Below are 19,729 nucleotides of genomic sequence, written 5' to 3' on the forward strand. Positions count from 1 at the left end.
ATCCAATCCCAAGGCAGTTCTGTACACTTCAGGCCCATTATAAATAATTCACAATTTAGGACTCGTGAGAGCCCTGTAACAATCAGTTCCTGTAACAGTCTGACCACAGTGAAACATGAAGACATTTTTGATGATGACCTGAATTATCCAAATCAGGATAATCTTGTAGTAATGAGACCCTGTGGGAATCCAGTAGGAATCAGCCCTAAGGGCAATTTTACAGCTGACAGACCTCGGGGGAAAGTGGTGAATGTCGTACCTGTAAGGAGTTCTATAGAGCACCTAAATATAAAGGAAAATCTTCAGAGGAATCCTTCGGAGGTCAGTTGCGCAGAGGGTTTTGCTACAGTTGATCCAGAAGAAAATCTAAGTAACTCAAAAGTACATAGCCCTGTGGATGTCAGACAGCTTGATTGCCCTGTGAAAGTCAAAACTGAGGGAAGTAATGTAGTCATGAATCATTTGGATGATGTAGAGAAGTCTCATGGTGTCATTAGAATGAGACTGAATGGACGTCATGAAGCAATAAGATGCCACGACATTGCTGTGCAAGTGAGTCCTTTAGAAGGTAAATGTCAGAACAATGATGCAATTATCATTCCCACTGAGCGTGCCGTAGGTGAACAGCCTTCACAAGTTAGACTCAATGGGAATCATGCCGAATTCAAACCCCAGGATACAGCTTTAGTCACCTCTGCAGGGAATCCTGAAGAAGGCCCTAAGGCAGATGTTAATGTTTCTATAACAATCATTCTTCCGTCTAAAAAAACTACTGAAGGAAATTGTCTAAAAGTTCATCTTCAGGAGAATCTTATGGAAAATTCAACTCCAAATCTGGTTAGCAAACCAGCTAGAATTAGTGGGAATCTCATCTCAGTGAATCCATGTGTGAGTCCTACCAATTTAAGACCAATGATCAGTCCTTTAGCGCTTGATTCCCATGAGAGTTCTATGTCAGCGCCCCATGTAAAGGGTCATGGAGAAGCACTGCTAATGAACACCCAGGGGTATCAAGAAGCAGTCAGACTTTGTGACAGTCCAATAAGAGTTCAACCTCAGCAGAGTATGGCAGTGAATAATTCTTGGGAAGACCAGACATCAAACCTCATTAAATCTGGTGCTGCTACACTGGATGCCAGCTTTTTAGAGGCTAGTTCTGAAAGAGGTTTGACAATTTTTAGATGTCAAGAATGTACCGAAGATGACCTTGTAAAGCCAAACTTGGCTAATGCAGAGGCAGTCTGTATTGATAAGGATAACCTATGGGTAAGGCCAAAAGAAGCCACCAAAAATGAACAATCTCAGACTTCTGCAGAAGTCAATCAGGAGAAGTGTCCTATTGCAGTCAGACCACAAAAGAACCATTTGGCAACCACATCCCCCATGTGTCACAGCACATACTCAATGAATTCAAACCTTAATGCTCCTCTTGCCGTCACTTCTCAGGTCAGTGATGTGGCAGTCGCAGTGGAAGATTCTGGAGGAGAGCTAAAGTCAAATATAGATGTTCTTCTGGCAGACAACCATCAGAGGGTTGTTAACAAGGACACATGCAACAAAGATATTGTAGAGCGCCAGCAGAAGTTAAATCTTAATAGATCTGTAGCAAGCAGTTATCAGAGGGGGCTTCTCGAGGTCAACACTGCAGTTGTATCACATGGGAATTCTGAAGAGGATCTAAACATCATGGTCAGATTCTATCAGAATTGTCCCAAATTCAAGCCTCAATTGGTAATCAAACCTAAAAGCAGCGCTGTAGCAAGTAAATATCCGAAAAGTACTTTCAAAGCCAATTCTGGGGAGAGTGTTACAACAGTTAGATCCCATTGGGATTCTCTACATCAAATCAACAATTCAAACATTTACAGTGTGATAGAAGATAACCGAGATAAAATCCCCGCTGTGGAGGAACATCAGGAGAATCCTATGGATGTTACATCTGGAGATGATTCACACACATCAAATCTGAGTCACCCTGTCGACATCAGACTCGAGCAGAGTCATACAGGTGTCAAGCTTAAAGATGTTCCTGTCGGAGATACACCTCAGGTGAGTGACGCAGAGGACATACACTATGGGAATCCTACTAAATTGGAGCTGCAAAAGCATCTTTTGGCATTCAAACCCAAAGATAAAGCAGGCTCATCATCAGAGGGTCCTTCTGTACTTGATTCTCAAGGTAGCCTCAGTGAGGTCCCAGTTCAATGGAGTTCTGACAAAGAACTGAGTCAGTCAAATCTGAAGAATTTTGCAACAGTCAATCATCAGGGGAGTGACACTACCACAACAACAGAAAATACTAGTAGAGATCTAAAGAAATCAAGTGTAAATAACTCAATAGGTAGCGCATCCCAGGAGAACACAGACTTGAGAAAGCCAAATCTTAGCAATCCTCTAGAAAGACAATACCGAGGTTGTTGTTTAGAAGCTGGTTCTGAACAGAGCCTTACAATAGTTAGATCCAATGGGAATCCTGAAACACAACTGAACAATTCAAAAGTTCATGGTACAGAAGAAGCCCAACTAGATGATCTTTCAATAAGAACAAAATTTCAGGAGAATTCTATTGAAACAATGTCTGGAGATGACTCTGATTTCTCAGACCCTAAGGGTTCTGAGGGTTTCAATCCCAATGAAAATCAGGTGGGCGTCAATCCCAAACAAGTTTCTGTGGGAAACACACCTCAATGGAGTTACATGGATGTCAGACACAGTGAGAGTCCGGCAACATTCATGCCTCAAGAGAGTCCCATGGAACTCACACCTGAAGGTGGATCATCGTCTGGTTGGCCTGCTGAGGCCGCTGTTGATAGAAGTCTCAGTGCAGGTACAGCCCGGTGGAGTTCTGATGAAGAACTGAAGCAGTCAAAACTCAATAGCCTTGCAGCAGGCAATGATGAGGCGACCATAGTTACTGTAATGTCAGAAGGGACTGCAAGAGATAATCTGATGGGATCAAATGCGGCTAGTTCTATAAATGTCACATCTAAGCAGAATACAGACTTGACAGAGCTCAAGCTTAATAGTCTCACAGCAAGAAACTATCCAGGATCTCCTTTGCAAGTTAGTGATAAAAAGAACAGATCCCATAGGTATTCTGGACATCAACTGAACAGCTTAATAATTCCTGGCACCGTAGTGAGGCAAGAGGACATTTCTGTCATTGAGAAACCTCAGGGAAATTCTACAGATGTTACATCTGGAGATGACTCAATTATGTTAAATGGCAATGGTCTTGTTGATGTCAGCCACGATCAGAGTCACACACAGGTCAAGCTTAGACATGTTCCTGCAGGAGACACATCTCAGGTGAGTCACAGAGAGGTCAGGCATCATGAGAATCCTAACGTATTAAAATCGCAACGAGGTTCATTTCCCGGCAGGTCTGAAGATAATGCTGAAACCGACTCATCACCAGGAAGCCCTTCTGTCCTTCATTCTCAAAGTGGCCTTGGTATAATATCAGCTCAGTGGAGCTTTGATGAAAACCTGAAGAAGAGATATCTGAAGAGCCCTATAGCAGGAAGCCTTCAGGGGTATGTTGCTATAATGAGGCCAGAAAGTTCTCCTGGAGTAGAATATAGAGCATCAAATATAAGTAATCCTATCGAAGCCACACTTGAGGAGAGCACAGACACAATAAAGCAAAACATTAATATTCTTGCTGGGGAAAAACATCAGGGAAGTCCTTTGAAAATCAAAACTGATGACTCCTTTAGTCAAATTAGTTCCCTTGGGAATTCTAGGCAGCAGCTGAACAATACAGACATTCAAGGTCCAGTAGAAGTCAGACATGATATTTCTGTCGGTGGGAAACATCAGGAGAATTTGACATCTGGACATGACTCTGATATATCAGGTCTAACGGTTCCCGAAGAGGTCAAGGTCAATCAGAATCACAAGGGTTTAAAGCCTAAACATGATCATATGGGAAATACACCTCAGAAAGGTTACATAGATGTCGGACTCAATAGGAATCCTATCAAACAAATACCTCAAAACAGCCCCATGGCACTTAAATCCAAGGATAGCCCTCAAAGTGAAACACTTTTCAGAAGTCCTGAGGCAATTGCTTCTGAAGAAAGTCTTGTTTCAAGTGTACCTCAGAGGAGTTTGGATGAAGAACTGAAAAAGTCACACCAGTACAATCTTGGAGCAGTCAGTCATCAGCAGAGCGGTGTTACAATAACACCAGAAAGTACTGCTGGGGAAGATGTGAGGCCACCCAAGTTGGCTATTTCTCTCAATGTCACTCCTAACAAAAGGAACAATTTGGAAGAGCTCAATCTTAATAGTTCTACAGCAGGAAAATATCAAGCGAGTCCTTGGAAAGTCAGTTCTGAAGATGGTCGTAGATCCCGTGGTAGCTTTAGACAGCAACTAGGCAATTTAAACATTGACGATATATTGGAATTCAGGCGACATGACTCTGCAATTGAGGAATCGCAGGGGAATCTGTTTAAAGTCATATACAGAGAGGACTCTGAAATGTCAATTTCGGGTACTCCACAAGTGGTCAGCCTGAAGAGCAGCCATGCAGATATCAGTCTTGTACACCTTTCTATATTCAGCACACCTCAAAGGAGTCAGATAGACGTCAGCTTCAAAGGCAATCCTGCAGAATTTATGCCTGAAGGAATTCCATCTGCACAGAAATTAGACAATTTAAACATACAACCTACAGTAGAGGTCAGCAGAAATGAAATTGCTATGAAAGCGAAACCTGAGGAGAATCCTATTAATGTTACATCTGTTGATGACTCACAGTTGACAATTCTCAATCATTATATAAATGTGAGCTTTACTCCGATTCACAAAGGCATCAAACGTAAATATGTTCCAGTTCCTGGAACATCTCAGATGAGTCAAGTTGAAGTCAAACAATATGGGAGTCCTACAGAAATGAACCATCACTTTGGGCCTGCGGCAGACCAACCTGAAGGTTATCCAAAGCCGCGTTCATCATCTGGCAGTCCTTCTGAACCTGTTTCTCACAACAGCCCTGCTACAATATCAGCTCCAAGGAGTTCAGATGAAGAGATAAAGAAGTCAAATTTGAAGAGACATACAGAAGGCAGGGGAAGTGCTGATTCAATAAGTTCTGAAACGTCACCTATTGCAGATCTGAGGACATCAAATTTGGGCAGTCCTACAGAAGTCACACCTATGAGGATTACAGACCAGAGAAGGCTAAGCATTAATAGTCTTGGAGGAGGAAAACATCAAGGGAGTTCTTTACGAGTCGATTCTGAAGAGCATCTTACAACAGTTAGATCCCGTCAAAATTCTGGGCAGCAAATGAAAAGGTCCATCCGAGAAGGGGCCAAACAAGAAAATATTTTGATTGCAGAGAACCTGCTGGAGAATTTAATAGAAGCTACAACTGAAGATTATTCCGATGCATTAGGTTTGAGTAATCTTAAAGATATCAGCCTCAAAGCGAGTTATGCGGATATCAATCTTACACATGGTTTTGTAGGAAGCACAATTCAGGGAAGTTACATAGATGTCAGACTCAATAGGAGTCCTACTAAACGCGTGCCTCAAGAGAGTCCTATGGCGCTCAAACCTGAGGTTAGTACTCAAAGTGAAACACCTTTCGGAAGTTCTGCGGCAATTGCTTCTGAAGAAAGACTTGTTTCAAGTGTACCTCAGAGGAGATTGGCTGAAGAACTGAAAAAGTCACATCAGAACAATCTTGGAGCAGTCAGTCATCAGCAGAGAGGTATTACAATAACACCGAAAAGTACTGCTGGGGAAGATGTGAGGCCACCCAAGTTGGCTACTTCTACCATTCTCACTCCTAACAAAAGGAACAGTTTGGAAGAGCTCGATCTTAATAGTTCTACAGCAGGAAAATATCAAGCGAGTCCTTGGAAAGTCAGTTCTGAAGATGGTCGTAGATCCCGTGGTAACTTTAGACAGCAACTAAGCAATTTAAAGATTGACAATATATTGGAATTCAGGCGACATGACTCTGCAATTGAGGAATCGCAGGAGAATCTGTTTAAAGTCATATACAGAGAGGACTCTGAAATGTCAATTTCGGGTATTCCACAAGTGGTCAGCCTGAAGAGCAGCCATGCAGATATCAGTCTTGTACACCTTTCTATATTCAGCACACCTCAAAGGAGTCAGATAGACGTCAGCTTCAAAGGCAATCCTGCAGAATTTATGCCTGAAGGAATTCCATCTGCACAGAAATTAGACAATTTAAACATACAACCTAGAGTAGAGGTCAGCAGAAATGAAATTGCTATGAAAGCGAAACCTGAGGAGAATCCTATTAATGTTACATCTGTTGATGACTCACAGTTGACAATTCTCAATCATTATATAAATGTGAGCTTTACTCCGATTCACAAAGGCATCAAACGTAAATATGTTCCAGTTCCTGGAACATCTCAGATGAGTCAAGTTGAAGTCAAACAATATGGGAGTCCTACAGAAATGAACCATCACTTTGGGCCTGCGGCAGACCAACCTGAAGGTTATCCAAAGCCGCGTTCATCATCTGGCAGTCCTTCTGAACCTGTTTCTCACAACAGCCCTGCTACAATATCAGCTCCATGGAGTTCAGATGAAGGGATAAAGAAGTCAAATTTGAAGAGACATACAGAAGGCAGGGGAAGTGCTGATTCAATAAGTTCTGAAACGTCACCTATTGCAGATCTGAGGACATCAAATTTGGGCAGTCCTACAGAAGTCACACCTATGAGGATTACAGACCAGAGAAGGCTAAGCATTAATAGTCTTGGAGGAGGAAAACATCAAGGGAGTTCTTTACGAGTCGATTCTGAAGAGCATCTTACAACAGTTAGATCCCGTCGAAATTCTGGGCAGCAAATGAAAAGATCCATCCGCGAAGAGCTCAAACGAGAAAATATTTCGATTGCAGAGAACCCGCAGGAAAATTTGATAGAAGCTATGACTGAAGATGATTCCGAATCATTAGGTTTGAGTAATCCTAAAGATATCAGCCTCAAAGCGAGTTATGCGGACATCAATCTTACACATGGTTTTGTTGGAAGCACAATTCAGGGAAGTTACATAGATGTCAGACTCAATAGGAGTCCTACTAAACGCGTGCCTCAAGTGAGTCATATGGCGCTCAAACCTGAGGTTGATCCTCCAAGTGAAACACCTTTCGGAAGTCCTGCGGCAATCGCTTCTGAAGAAAGTCTTGCTTCAGGTGTACCTCAGAGGAATTTGGATGAAGAACTGAAAAAGTCACATCAGAACAATCTTGGAGCAGTCAGTCATCAGCAGAGAGGTATTACAATAACACCAGAAAGTACTGCTGGGGAAGATGTGAGGCCACCCAAGTTGGCTATTTCTCTCAATGTCACTCCTAACAAAAGGAACAATTTGGAAGAGCTCGATCTTAATAGTTCTGCAGCAGGAAAATATCAAGCGAGTCCTTGGAAAGTCAGTTCTGAAGATGGTTTTAGATCCCATGGAAGCTTTGAACAGCAACAAGTTAAGTTAAACATTGACAATATATTGGAAGTCAGGCGACGTATCTCTCTTATTCAGAATTCACAGGCGAATCTGTTTAAACTCATATACAGAGAGGACTCTGAAATGTCAATTTTGAGCACTGCAGACGAGAACAGCCTGAAGAACAGTCGTGGAGACATCAGTCTTTCTATATTCAGCACACCTCAGAGGAGTTACATAGATGTCAATCTCAATAAGGAATCTGCAGAATTTATACCTCAAGAGAGTCTGTTGACACTCAAAGCTGATGGTAGTACTAACGATGGTCCACCATTTTGGAATCCTGCTGCAAATACATCTAAAAGTGTAGGCACAGAAACAACGCAGTGGAGTTCTGATGAAGAACGGAATATGTCAAATGTGAAGGCACGTCTAGCTGGCATTCTTCAGGACAGTATTGTCACAATAACACCAGAGAGGACTACCAGTGATCTGAGTAAATTAATTGTGGATAGCTCTATACGCAGCACATCTAAGGACAGTGCAGACTTGAGAAAGCCAAATCTTAATAATCATGTCGAGGGAAAGTACCAGGACGATCCTTTAGCTGTCAATCCTGAAAAGCATATAATGGCAGTTAGACAGAAACCAAACAAGTCAAATCTGCATGGTAAAGTAGAACTCGCCCGAGACATAATTCCTGTGATGGGGAAACATCAAGTCAATCCAGTGGATCTAACCTCTGGAGACAAGTCAAAGATACTTCAAGATGATCCTGTACTAAGCCCACCTCAGATGAGTTACAGTAAAGGCAAACACCATGGGAGTGATACAATGTTCAGATCTCAGCAAGGTTCCGCAGCAGACAGATCCAAAAGTCATTCTAAAGCTGACTTATCACTCAAGGGTCCTTTTGGAATTGATTCTCTAAGTAGCCATGGTACAATATCTGCTCAATGGAGCCCTAAAGAAGACTTAAAGAAGACAAATTTGAGTTTTGCAGCAATCAGTCGTCAGGGAAGTTCAATTATGACAAGGCCAGACCAGAAAAGAAGTTCAAATGTCTATAAGAGAAGGAGTACAAGAGAAGATCTCATAAATAACCTTGAAGAAATCAATCTCGAAGGCAATGCTGCAGAAGTCAAGCATGAAGTGCTGACATTAGCAAAGTCTCCTCTGGGGTTTTCTGGAGCAGTCAGACTTGGAAATGCCTCAGCAAAGTCCTATCACAATAATCCTGAAGAAGTCAGAATTTCTGGGAGTCATGCAGAATTCATGTCCAATCAGACTCCTGCAGCCGACCCACCTCCGAGGAGTCACATAGCGATCAGACACAATAGCGATTCCTCAAAAATCATGCTTGAAGGGAGTGCTGCGCCATCCAGGCATCAAGAAAATATTTTCGGCAACATATTCCACAGGGATCCTTTAGATGTAATCGCTGATGGAACTCATGCTTCAGCCTCACCTCTATTCAGTGCTGAAGCAAGCCTGAGAAATAGTTCATTTGCAATCACAGAAGATGAGCATCTTGGAAAAAACAAGAAGAAAATAAATCATCATGGACCTGCAGAAGTGACTTCCCAAAGAAAACCTGTAGCTGTCAGATCTAAGAACAGTTATCTAGAAGTGGGGCCTGCTATTGACGTTGTCGCTTCTGACTTGAGCATTGGAGAGGTCAGGCTCGATTTCAGTACTGAACAAGTCATGGGCGAATTAAATATTGGTGAGATCAGATCTAATTTGAGTTTTGGAGAAATCGCAGTTGAAATAAATATTGGCGAATCCGGATCTGATTGGAGTATTGGAGAGGTGAAGTTTGACGTTGGTTAGACTTGAAAGAAATTCTGGATAAAGATATGAAGAGGATGTCAAAAAATGACAGTAAAGCAATGTCATTCAGGGTAGACAAAAAGCTTGGAGTCTAACGGAGCATTTGGCCTATTTTTGAGGTTATTCTTTTGTCATTCTGCTTTTCATAATCCATCACAAGATAAACATAATCATTTTTGCAACAATTGAAAAATAATTTGTAATATTTTTATATACAACAGTATTATTTTCAGATTGTATTTGAAGATTTATGATACTTGTGGTCATCCAAAATCCATACTGAATTAGTGGACACATATTTGAAAAATATATAATTGCGCATGGAAGAACTTAAGAAATTATAGTATCATATCATAGGATTTACAGTGCAGAAGGAGGCCATTCGGCCCATCAGGTCTGCACTAGCCCTTGGAAAGAGGACTAAGCCCACACCTCCACCCTATCACTGCAACCCAGTAACCCCACCTAACCTTTTTGGACACTAAGGGCAATTTATCATGGCCAATTCACCTAACCTGCACATCTTTGGACTGTGGGAGGAAACCGGAGCACCCGGAGGAAACCCACGCAGACACGGGGAGAACGTGCAGACTCCGCACAGACAGTGACCCAAGCCGGGAATCGAACGTGGGATCCTGGAGCTGTGAAGCAACAGTGCTAGCCACTGTGCTACAGTGCCACCTTAAAGCATAAGAAATAGAAGCAGAAGTCAGCCATACGGTCCTTCGAGCGTGCGCTAGCATTCAATCAGGAAAAGGGGGCTAAAAAGATAGCTCAGTAGACAGCTAGTACGTGGTTGATTTCTAAACAGTCTCTGTCTGTACTGTAAAACTCTATGATCCTTTTAACTTGAAGTAACTGCAATGTTTTTCAGAGAACACATCAAGGAGACTGTTGGCAGCACTTACATGTTCTATTATTCCCAGAGGAACTATGTGATGCATTTTTGACTTACGTTATTATTATTAGTTTGCACTTCCTCTCCCAACTTCCTCACGTACACGGGCCCAGATGTTTCAAAACACTTTTGATATGACTCCATCAACTAATTTGTGCAAGAAATGAGACGGGGTTCTGCTCTAAAAGTTATCTCTTTCATTATCCGTGATTTGCATGACCCACGCACTTAGTCCTCGGTCAAATTCATCGCACTACATTATAACGCGGGCCGGTGGCAATGCGGCCACCAGTCTCCCGTTTCTATATTCACACAGCACGCTGCTTTCCCCTGGGGGTGGGGGGGGGGGGGGGGGGGGTGCTTTAACCTGAGGATCACCACACCTCGGGCGACGGGCAGGGTTGAGAAGGGAGTTAGACTGAGACTTCAAAATTTCTAAATCACAACTGAATCAACTGAAACAAGTGGACTTGGTAGATGTCGTTGATGAAATGGCCTGGTGTGTTAAGAAAGGCAAAAAAAAAAGCAAGGCTCATCTTGATCAGGCATTCATAAAAAAAACAAAAGGTATAATAAATACAGTTCCAAAACTCAGATTCAACTCAAATATGATCCCCACAGGATCAGGAAAGCAATTAAAAATGGAGAAAAATTGGAAAAATGGAATAGACAAACCCAGCAGGGAAAAAAAGAAGGGCTCATCGCAATGGGTACAGAACACTGCAGCAACATCTTAATCACAGGGCAAGGAGGGAGCTAGAAAAATGAGCGCAGTAGCAACAGCTGAGCATAACACTACCCAAATATTCAGCATCACATCAGCAAGAAGAAAGTCAAGAGAAAGGGGAGGGGCATAAAAGCTGCAAACTGAGAGGGAGTATAAAACAGTAAACATTCTGAATGATTAAGGTATGGCATAAGCAATATTCCCGACTCATACAAAGACCAATCCCAAGTGAAATCAATTGGTTGTATACCATAGAGTATACCATACCAAGTTAAAAAGCAAAATCGCTCCCGATTTTTCATTCCATGGCTGTCAATGTGAGGAAAATAAGATTAAAATCAACAGCTCTAATTTTGAAGATCAAAAATAACAGTGATTTGGTAAAAGTAAGCGTCATGGATCACCACAATATTCATTCATTTTCAGCGTAGTCAGGTATGTCGTTTCATGCAATGTAGTGATGTAAAGTCGCCATAGTCCCAGATGATCATAGGCTGCTTTCCCCTTGGGAGGGGAGGTGCTTTAACCTGAGGATCACCACACCTCAGGCGACGGGCAGGGTTGAGAAGGCGTAGTCTTCCTGAATAACCTCAGCCAGTACGGGAATTGAACCCACGCTAATGGCCTCTCTCTGCGTCACAAACCAGCCGTCCAGCCAACTGAGCTGAGCCGGCCCCCAGTTTGATATGAACTCATCAGAAACAATTCACCACAAAAGCACAAAAGGAAATTCACCAAGGTTATGCATTTTCTGAGCGAGCATGCCCTTTGACCCATTTCTATCAAATATATTCCAGACACAATGGACAAAATGTTGACTCCCACAGTTGCCACCGTGCCCACTGCATGTTGCATGCAGCATCTGAGTAATAGTGATGGTGTGATAATAAAAGCAAGGTCATCAACATGCAAGCAATTAGTTTCTGATTATAAGCTTTTGTAGAGCTTTATCCATAAGGACAATACTCATTTAAACATTCACTCTGATTTTGCCAGTGATTAAGCCTGATCAGTGAATTCAAGAGTGACTCACAATTCCTGTCTCAGACTTGGTGCCATCTTCTTCTTTAAACTCTTCTTTCTCTCTCATGAGATGTGGGTGTCACTGTCGAGGCCAGTACTTATTTCACATCATGAACTGCCATTCGGAAGGTAGTGGTGAGCCACCTTCATGAACTGCTGGGAGTTATTTCTTGACCAGGCACTGGCACTCAAAAGCACTGAATCGTTACCATGAGACCACCAAAGTGAGGGAAAGCCATGACCACAGATGTAAGCATCTAACCAAAAATAAATTACCTGTGGAGGACATGTATACCCCAGTTGAAAACCATGGTGTACTGGAGCATCTATAGGAAAAGCCCTCCCTAGCCTAATATCCTATTTTAGGCTGGTATCACTGACAAAAATGAACATATCACTGAGTCATAGAGTTTTACAGGACAGAAAGAGGCCCTTCAGCTCATCGTGTCTATACTGGCCATCAAGTACGTCTCTATTCTAATCCCATTTTCCAGCACTTGGTCCGGTGCCTTGTATGCTGTGGTGTTTCAAGTGCTCATCTAAATGCTTCTGAAATGTTGTGAGGGTTCCTGCCTCTACCACCCTTTCAGGCTGTGAGTTTCAGATTCCCACCCTCTGGGTGAAAACCTTTTTCCTCAAATACCTCTAAACCTCCTGCCCTTCACTTTAAATCTACGCCCCCTGGTTATTGATCCCTCTACTAAGGGGAAAGGTTCTTTCCTATCTCCCCTCTCTATGCCCCGCATAATTTTGTGCACCTCAATCATATCCCTCCTCAGCCTCCTCTGCTCAAAGGAAAACAACCTCAGCTCAGCCAGCCTCTCTGAGAGTTGATCAGAATGAACTCACCTTTGCATTAGTTCCTGCTTCTCTTTTCTGTCCGGTCTTCACTGTCACTTCATACAATATGTCACCATCTGCTACAGATCCAGGCCTGGAATGACCAGCTCGAGAGCTTGATAATCTTGGATGCCTTGCACTCCTAGGACGCTGACCAGCACAATAAATCAAAACTTATTACATTTTTGCATGATGTTTTATTTATTTACATCATAATACTGCCTTTGTCAAGTCAAGTGCGTCTATATGAATATTGCAAAGAACACGTAAATGCCATTCAGCTTATCAAGCCAGTTCCTTCCACAGGCACAAAGCAACCTGCCCAGTCAATTATTTTCGAAGCAGTAATTATTTTGGTAGAAGATCTTTGCAGAGTTTCGCCTTGCTTTCAAAGCTCAGGATATTTATCTAACTTTACAACCAACAATATTTTATACTAGTCACCTTCCGTGACAGGAATGGCTTCTTCCTCATGCTCGAGGCATTCAGTTTTGTATTCATTCCTTTGCAGCTTTGCAGTTATGGTAGAAATTGGAGTTCCTTTACATCAAAGACTCTGAGAACATTATTGACCTTGGTCATTATGTTCTCTTAATTTGATTTTAGTCAATGAATGAAGGTTTAGTCCAATCAGAAAGTAACTCTGGAATCATGCTTGTTACATTTCCCTCAACTTTGTCCAAAGCATCAAAGGTGTTTTTTGGAGGCAAAAGGCCCAAAACTGCACCTCGTCTTCCCAATGTTGCCTCAGAAGACATCGATACAAGGGCCGGGATTCTCCCCTACCCGGCGGGGCGGGGGGGGTCCCGCTGTGTCGGAGTGTCGTGAACCACTCCGGCGTCGGGCCGCCCCAAAGATGAGGAATTCTCCGCACCTTTAGGGGCCAAGTCCTCACATTGAGGGACTAGGCCTGCGCCGGAGTGGTTCCCACTCCGCCGGCTGGCATGAACGGCGCCACGCCGGCCGGGGCCGAAAGGACTTTGCCAGCCGGCGTAAGTCCGTGCGTGCGCTGGAGCGTCAGCGACTGCTGACGTCATACTGGTGCATGCGCAGGGGAGGGGGGTCTCTTCCGCCTCCACCATGGTGGAGACCATGGTGAAGGCGGAAGAAAAAGAGTACCCCCATGGCACAGGCCCGTCCGCCAATTGGCGGGCCCCGATTGCGGGCCAGCCCACCGTGGGGGCACCCCCCGGGGTCAGATCGCCCCGCACCCCCTCCCCAGGACCCCGGAGCCCGCCCGCGCCACCAATCCCGCCGGTCAGGTAGGTGGTTTAATCCACGCCGGCGGGAGAGGCCAGTCAGCGGTGGGACTTCGGCCCATCGCGGGCCGGAGAATCGCTGTGGGCGGCCCGCCGACCGGCGTGGCGCAATTCCCGCCCCCACCGAATCTCGGGGGGGGGGGGGGGGGCGGAGAATTTGGGACATGGCAGGGGTGGGATTGACGCCGGCCCCGGGCGGCCCGGGGTGTCAGAGAATCCCGCCCCAGGTTACAATTACTCAGTGGTAATTTACCTTGTTATCACTGGGTGGAAATAGGTGAGAGCAGTTCAGAGGCCAATGTGGAATCAAAAATCAGAAGAAGTATGAAGTGGGCTGTTGGATCATCCAGAGATAATGATGAAAATTTTCACTTCAGCGTAGAATCCAATGTCCTCAAAATGTTAATTTTACATAAATTGGAAACTTTCGACAAATGGTTAATAATCACCCAATTCATTTTCTACTTTCTCTTTGTTAAAGGACATCCGTTCTGCATCTATATATACATTTATACTTACAGGCTACTGAGAGGCCAAGATAGAGTGGACATGGAGAGGATGTTTCCACTAGTAGGAAAAACTAGAACCCAAGGGCACAGCCTCAGACTAAAGGGACAACCCTTTAAAACAAAGATGAGGAGGAATTTCTTCAGACAGAGGGTGGTGAATCTGTGTCACTCATTACCACAAAAGACTGTGGAGGCCAAATCACTGAGTGTCTTTAAGACAGAGATAGATAGGTTCTTGATTAATGAGGGGATGAGGGGTTATGCGGAGAAGGCAGGAGAATGCAGATGAGAAACATATCAGCCATGACTGAATGGCGGAGTAGACTCGATTGGCTGAATGGCCTTATGGCCCTATTAACCTCTACAGATTTCTGTTCCATTGAGCATTCACTTATATTTATCCATATTAAAACACAGGAATGTAGGTGCAGGAGTCGACCACTCAGACTCACAGCCCTCTGAGAGAAAAGATTCTCCTCTTAAATGATCAACCCCTTACTTTTAAACAGTGGCCCCCGAGTTCTAGTGGGCAGCACGGTAGCATAGTGGTTAGCACAGTTGCTTCACAGCTGTAGGATCCCACATTCGATTCCCGGCTTGGGTCACTGTCTGTGCGCAGAGTCTGCATGTTCTCCCCATATCTGTGTAGGTTTCCTCCCGGTGCTCCGGTTTCCTCCCACAGTCCAAAGATGTGCAGGTTAGGTGGATTGGCTATGCTAAATTGCCCTTAGTGTCCAAAAAAAAGGTTAGGTTAGGTGGGGTTACTGGGTTACAGGGATAGGGTGGAGGTGTGGGCTTAAGTAGGGTGCTCTTTCCAAGGACCGGTGCAGACTCGATGGGCCGAATGGCCTCCTTCTGCACTGTAAATCCTATGATTCTATGATTTAATTCTAGGTTCTCCCACAAGAGGAAACATCTTCTCCACATTCACCCTGTGAATACCCCTCAGAACATTAAAGACTTCAATCAAGTCAGAAATAGAATGTTATCATTTTGGTGCTTCCAAGGTAATGTATGGTCTCTCTAAAGAGTTCCAATGGCAATGAAGAGAAGCAGAGAAGTGCTCCCTTGAGGCTTCTTGCACATAGTTTGCATTAATCTGGTCAAAGAACAATGTCCGCATACACATTCATGTATGAACAGGAGGAAAACCCATCTCTGGTCCTCCAGGATGTCCTTTAGGGTTGGTTGGGGTGCCATGTCTAGATTAAGGCCAGGTGAAGGGCCTAATACTTGCCTGTGGTCTTTGAAAATGAAATGAAATGAAAATTGAAATGAAATTTGAAAATGAAATGAGAGGGAGTGAAACCTGTGAAGAACCTTTTCATCAAATTTATCAGTTAAGTTTGTTCACACATGCACTGAGACATCGATGATGTAGGCTGCAGGCAATCCTGCTGTGGTAACGACTCTCATCCAATAAGCAGAAGGAGGGTCCAATGCAGGTTCACACCAGGCAAGGAGCAGCAAAGATCTGAGCAGCATGAGGGCCTCTATAAGGTCAAGATGTTGGCGAACATGGAGCACTGTAACGGTGAGCATTGGTCCGACCATGTGTGTACCTCTAGTGATGCCTTTATCTAGAGATAAGTGAAAGGTCATGACAGGTATCCTCCTTTGTCCAAGGGTGTGGTTGCTCACATCTGTAACCTGCTCTAATATGAGCAGCAGCTGAAAGGGCTTTGTAGGACTAATGCAGAGCTCCTGGATTGCATCAGCGAATGTGTGTCCAGGTGCTGTTTAAGTATGGTGCCAGGTCCTTCGACTCCATGAGGTAATTGTGGGGAGGGAAGCTTCCTGTCTGCCGCCCCGCCAGGTATGCCAAGATTGTTGTGGATGCATAATCAATGAGCTGAAAAGTAGAAGATCATGTGTGTTCACCCACCCTGCTGCCCAGTAGGTATCACACCAACATTGCCACCAGCCACTGGACTTAATCTCAAGAATGGAAAATTCTGCCCACAGATAAAAACCCCATATTGATATTCTATTCTCCAGCTGCCTTCACCTTCAGAAGGAAGGTCATTCATTTTCTTCACAAGATTCACAAGTGGGCAGCATGGTAGCATTGTGGATAGCACAATGGCTTCACAGCTCCAGGGGTCCCAGGTTTGATTCCGGCTTGGGTCACTGTCTGTGCGGAGTCTGCACATCCTCCCAGTGTGTGCGTGGGTTTCCTCCGGGTGCTCCGGTTTCCTCCTACAGTCCAAAGATGTGCAGGTTAGGTGTATTGGCCATGATAAATTGCCCTTAGTGTCCAAAATTGCCCTTAGTGTTGGGTGGGGTTACTGGGTTATGGGGATAGGGTGGAGGTGTTGACCTTGGGTAGGGTGCTCTTTCCAGGAGCCGGTGCAGACCTGATGGGCCGAATGGCCTCCTTCTGCACTGTAAATTCTATGATCTATGGTCTGTTAAGGTTGGGATTACCTCTGCGCCTGGGAATACAGTGATTGTAATTTCACTGGCACACCATGGGTCCCAAGGTTGCCACCAGATGCCGAGGTATCTGGGGGAGGCATGGGGTTGGTGAAATACCAGAATGATGAGGCATGGATAGAGTGCATAGCCAGAGACTTTCCCCAGGGTGGAAATGGCTGTCACGAGGGGACATAATTTTAAGGTGACTGGAGGAAGGTATAGAGGAGAAGTGAGAGGTAGGTTCTTTACACCAAGAGTGGTGTGTGTGTGTGGATGCACTGCCAGCAGGAGGTGGTGGAGTCAGAGTCATTAGGGACATTTAAGCGACTCTTAGACAGGCACATGGACAGCAATAAATTGAAGGGGTGTAGGCCAGGTTGATCTTAGATTAGGATAAATGGTCGGCACAACATCGTGGGCTGAAGGGCCTGTACTGTGCTGTACTGTTCTATGTCTATGCTATCCAATTATTAAGGGTGCCCTGCATCCTCTGAGCTGTCAGCCCAATCAGAACTTCAGGAGCTGGACAGCCTCATCAGTGCCACTGAGGAAAGAGAAAGCACCACATACTGAGGAACCCACAAAGGGTTGGCACAAACAGTAGTGATGTGCCATGCCCTGGGCTGTGAAGTGGCCATTGCCACTAGTGGGCCCTTCAGTGGGCCATTCAACCCTGGGAAAGGAAGGTGCACCCCCCCCCCCCCCCAACCCTCTGGGAAGCCACTACGGGGCCGTTGCCATGGCAGTAAAATGCTGATGGGATCATAAATTGGCTGTCAATAGGCTAATTGCTCACAGCTGTTCCAATCTTTGGAAATACCTGTGGCTTTCATCTTGACCCCATCACTGTCATCTTACCACCCTTCCCATCACCCAACCTTCTCCAATCAGCTGGCAAAATCCAGTGGGTCAGTACTTCTGCCCACCCAAGGGATTTCCTAGACATTTTTGGAGGCAAAAGGCCCAAAACTGCACCTCGTCTTCCCAATGTTGCCTCAGAAGATATCGATACAAGGGCCGGGATTCTCCCCTACCCGGTGGTACTCATTTCATGTGTTGGGTCCATATAATGTGAAAAGAAATCCAAATCTTTATTCTTTTGCCATGTTTCAAAACATTGGCCGCAATTCTTCCAAAAGATTTCTATGTTAATTTGTGGTGGGTTTTCCAGGGAGATTCCCTCCGGCTCTGCCGGCGAGTTCCCCACCGCTATTCAATGACACTGTGGGCGCGATTCTCCAACCGTGTTGTGCTCTTGCTTGAGCACAATGCGGCCCAGGATTGCAAGGAGAGGCCTGCAGCGAGCCTCCCAACATCCTTCCTGCCTCCTGGGATTCTCCAAAGTCCCATGAGAAGTAAGAGTCGGATCCCTACCCCAAATGGGCGGGACCGAATGATGCGCGCGGAAGTAGGTTGTAAACGTACTTATGACCTACCTACGCGGGAACCACCAGCGTCCCTCGATTCTTCGGCCTCCTCAGGGAGGCTGCAGCTGGACGCCAATCAGTGCTGGTCCACACAAATATGGAATGGCGGAACGGCACCCAGGGGGTCTCCCGGACCACTGGAGACCCCAGTGTGGTTAGGGTAAGTGCAGGGTGGTCCCCTGGCCGTTCCCTGGACTTGTGCATGTTGGCACTGCTCCGCTGGCACCTTGGCATTGCCACCCTGGCACTGCCAAGGTGCCCGAATGGCACTACCAAGCCAGAAGGAACACTGCCTGGGTGCCAGTGCAAAGGTGCCTGAGTGCCAGGGTGGCACTGCCAAGGGCCAAGGGGTGAAATGAGGGTGGGAGGGAGGGTTGAAGGATGGGGGAGTGCAGAGCAAGTGCAGACGGCCTCTGGGAGGTTGGGTGGGTGATGGGAGGGGGTCCTAGAAGGGAGGGGTGCTTTAAGGGGGCTTATTGGGGCCTGAGATAGGGGGGCCCCACTTGAGGGATCCTGGGTAGTGTCCATGTGACATTGCCCTTGGGTGGGAAGCGTTTGTGTGGACCAGCACTGATCGGCACCCGCAGCCTCCCTGGGGAGGCCAAAGAATCGAGGGAAGCTGGTGGATCCCGTGCAGTAGGTTGTAAGTAAGTCTACGACCTACTTCCACAAATGTCAGTCCCGCCCATTTGGGATGAGGTACTGAGTCTGACACCTTTCGGGACTTCGGAGAATCCCAGGAAGCGCAGAGCCTGTCCGGAGGCTCGCTGCAAGTTTCTCCTGGCATTCCCCAGCCGCGTTGCGCACAAGCGAGACCACAACACGGTCAGAGAATCGAAATCCATTTACTTTCTGCTGAACCAATAAAGCTAGCTCCTACAAGTTACACGCCCTGTGGGACTGGCCCTTGTCCTGAGTTACAGGAGTTACAAGAACAAATAATTCCTCTCTGACCCGCGGAATCGCATAACTTCTTGTACAGACTACCGATAATCAACAAAAGCAGAGAAAGTACAGCCGAACTTACTGAACCACCTGAACTATCACAAAAGAGAGAGATTGAAACTCATTATACCAGAAGAGATGCTAATAACATTCTGTCTCTCTCCTAAGGAAGGGGCAATGGAATTCTGGCCAGAAGCACAGAAACTGATTGTTAACTGCAATTAACCATTGTAGGCCATGTCACATGACACAAGCCTCTGGCCTTTTGGACAGTTTTAACATTACTCCTTTGGCCTCACAGGCAGACTGTTGTTTTAACACCAACTGGGAAGGAATCTTGTCAACCAGCAGTTACCATCTTTCAACTCCATGAAACCTGCTTGATTTTAAAAATCTCTCTCTGATCAACG

The 19,729-nt window shown here is 45.2% G+C and overlaps 1 protein-coding gene across 1 annotated transcript in view; it reads right to left on the reverse strand.

Moving 5' to 3' along the window:
• Window positions 1-19,729, reverse strand: part of LOC119963948 (lipoxygenase homology domain-containing protein 1-like) — a 282,480-nt gene that overhangs the window by 239,209 nt on the left and 23,542 nt on the right. Inside the window, 1 exon segment of the mRNA XM_038793391.1 lies at window positions 12,771-12,911. Coding sequence (XP_038649319.1) covers window positions 12,771-12,911 — 141 coding nt within the window.

This window comes from Scyliorhinus canicula, chromosome 3, assembly GCF_902713615.1.
Source record: "Scyliorhinus canicula chromosome 3, sScyCan1.1, whole genome shotgun sequence".
Classification (NCBI taxonomy): Eukaryota; Metazoa; Chordata; class Chondrichthyes; order Carcharhiniformes; family Scyliorhinidae; genus Scyliorhinus; species Scyliorhinus canicula.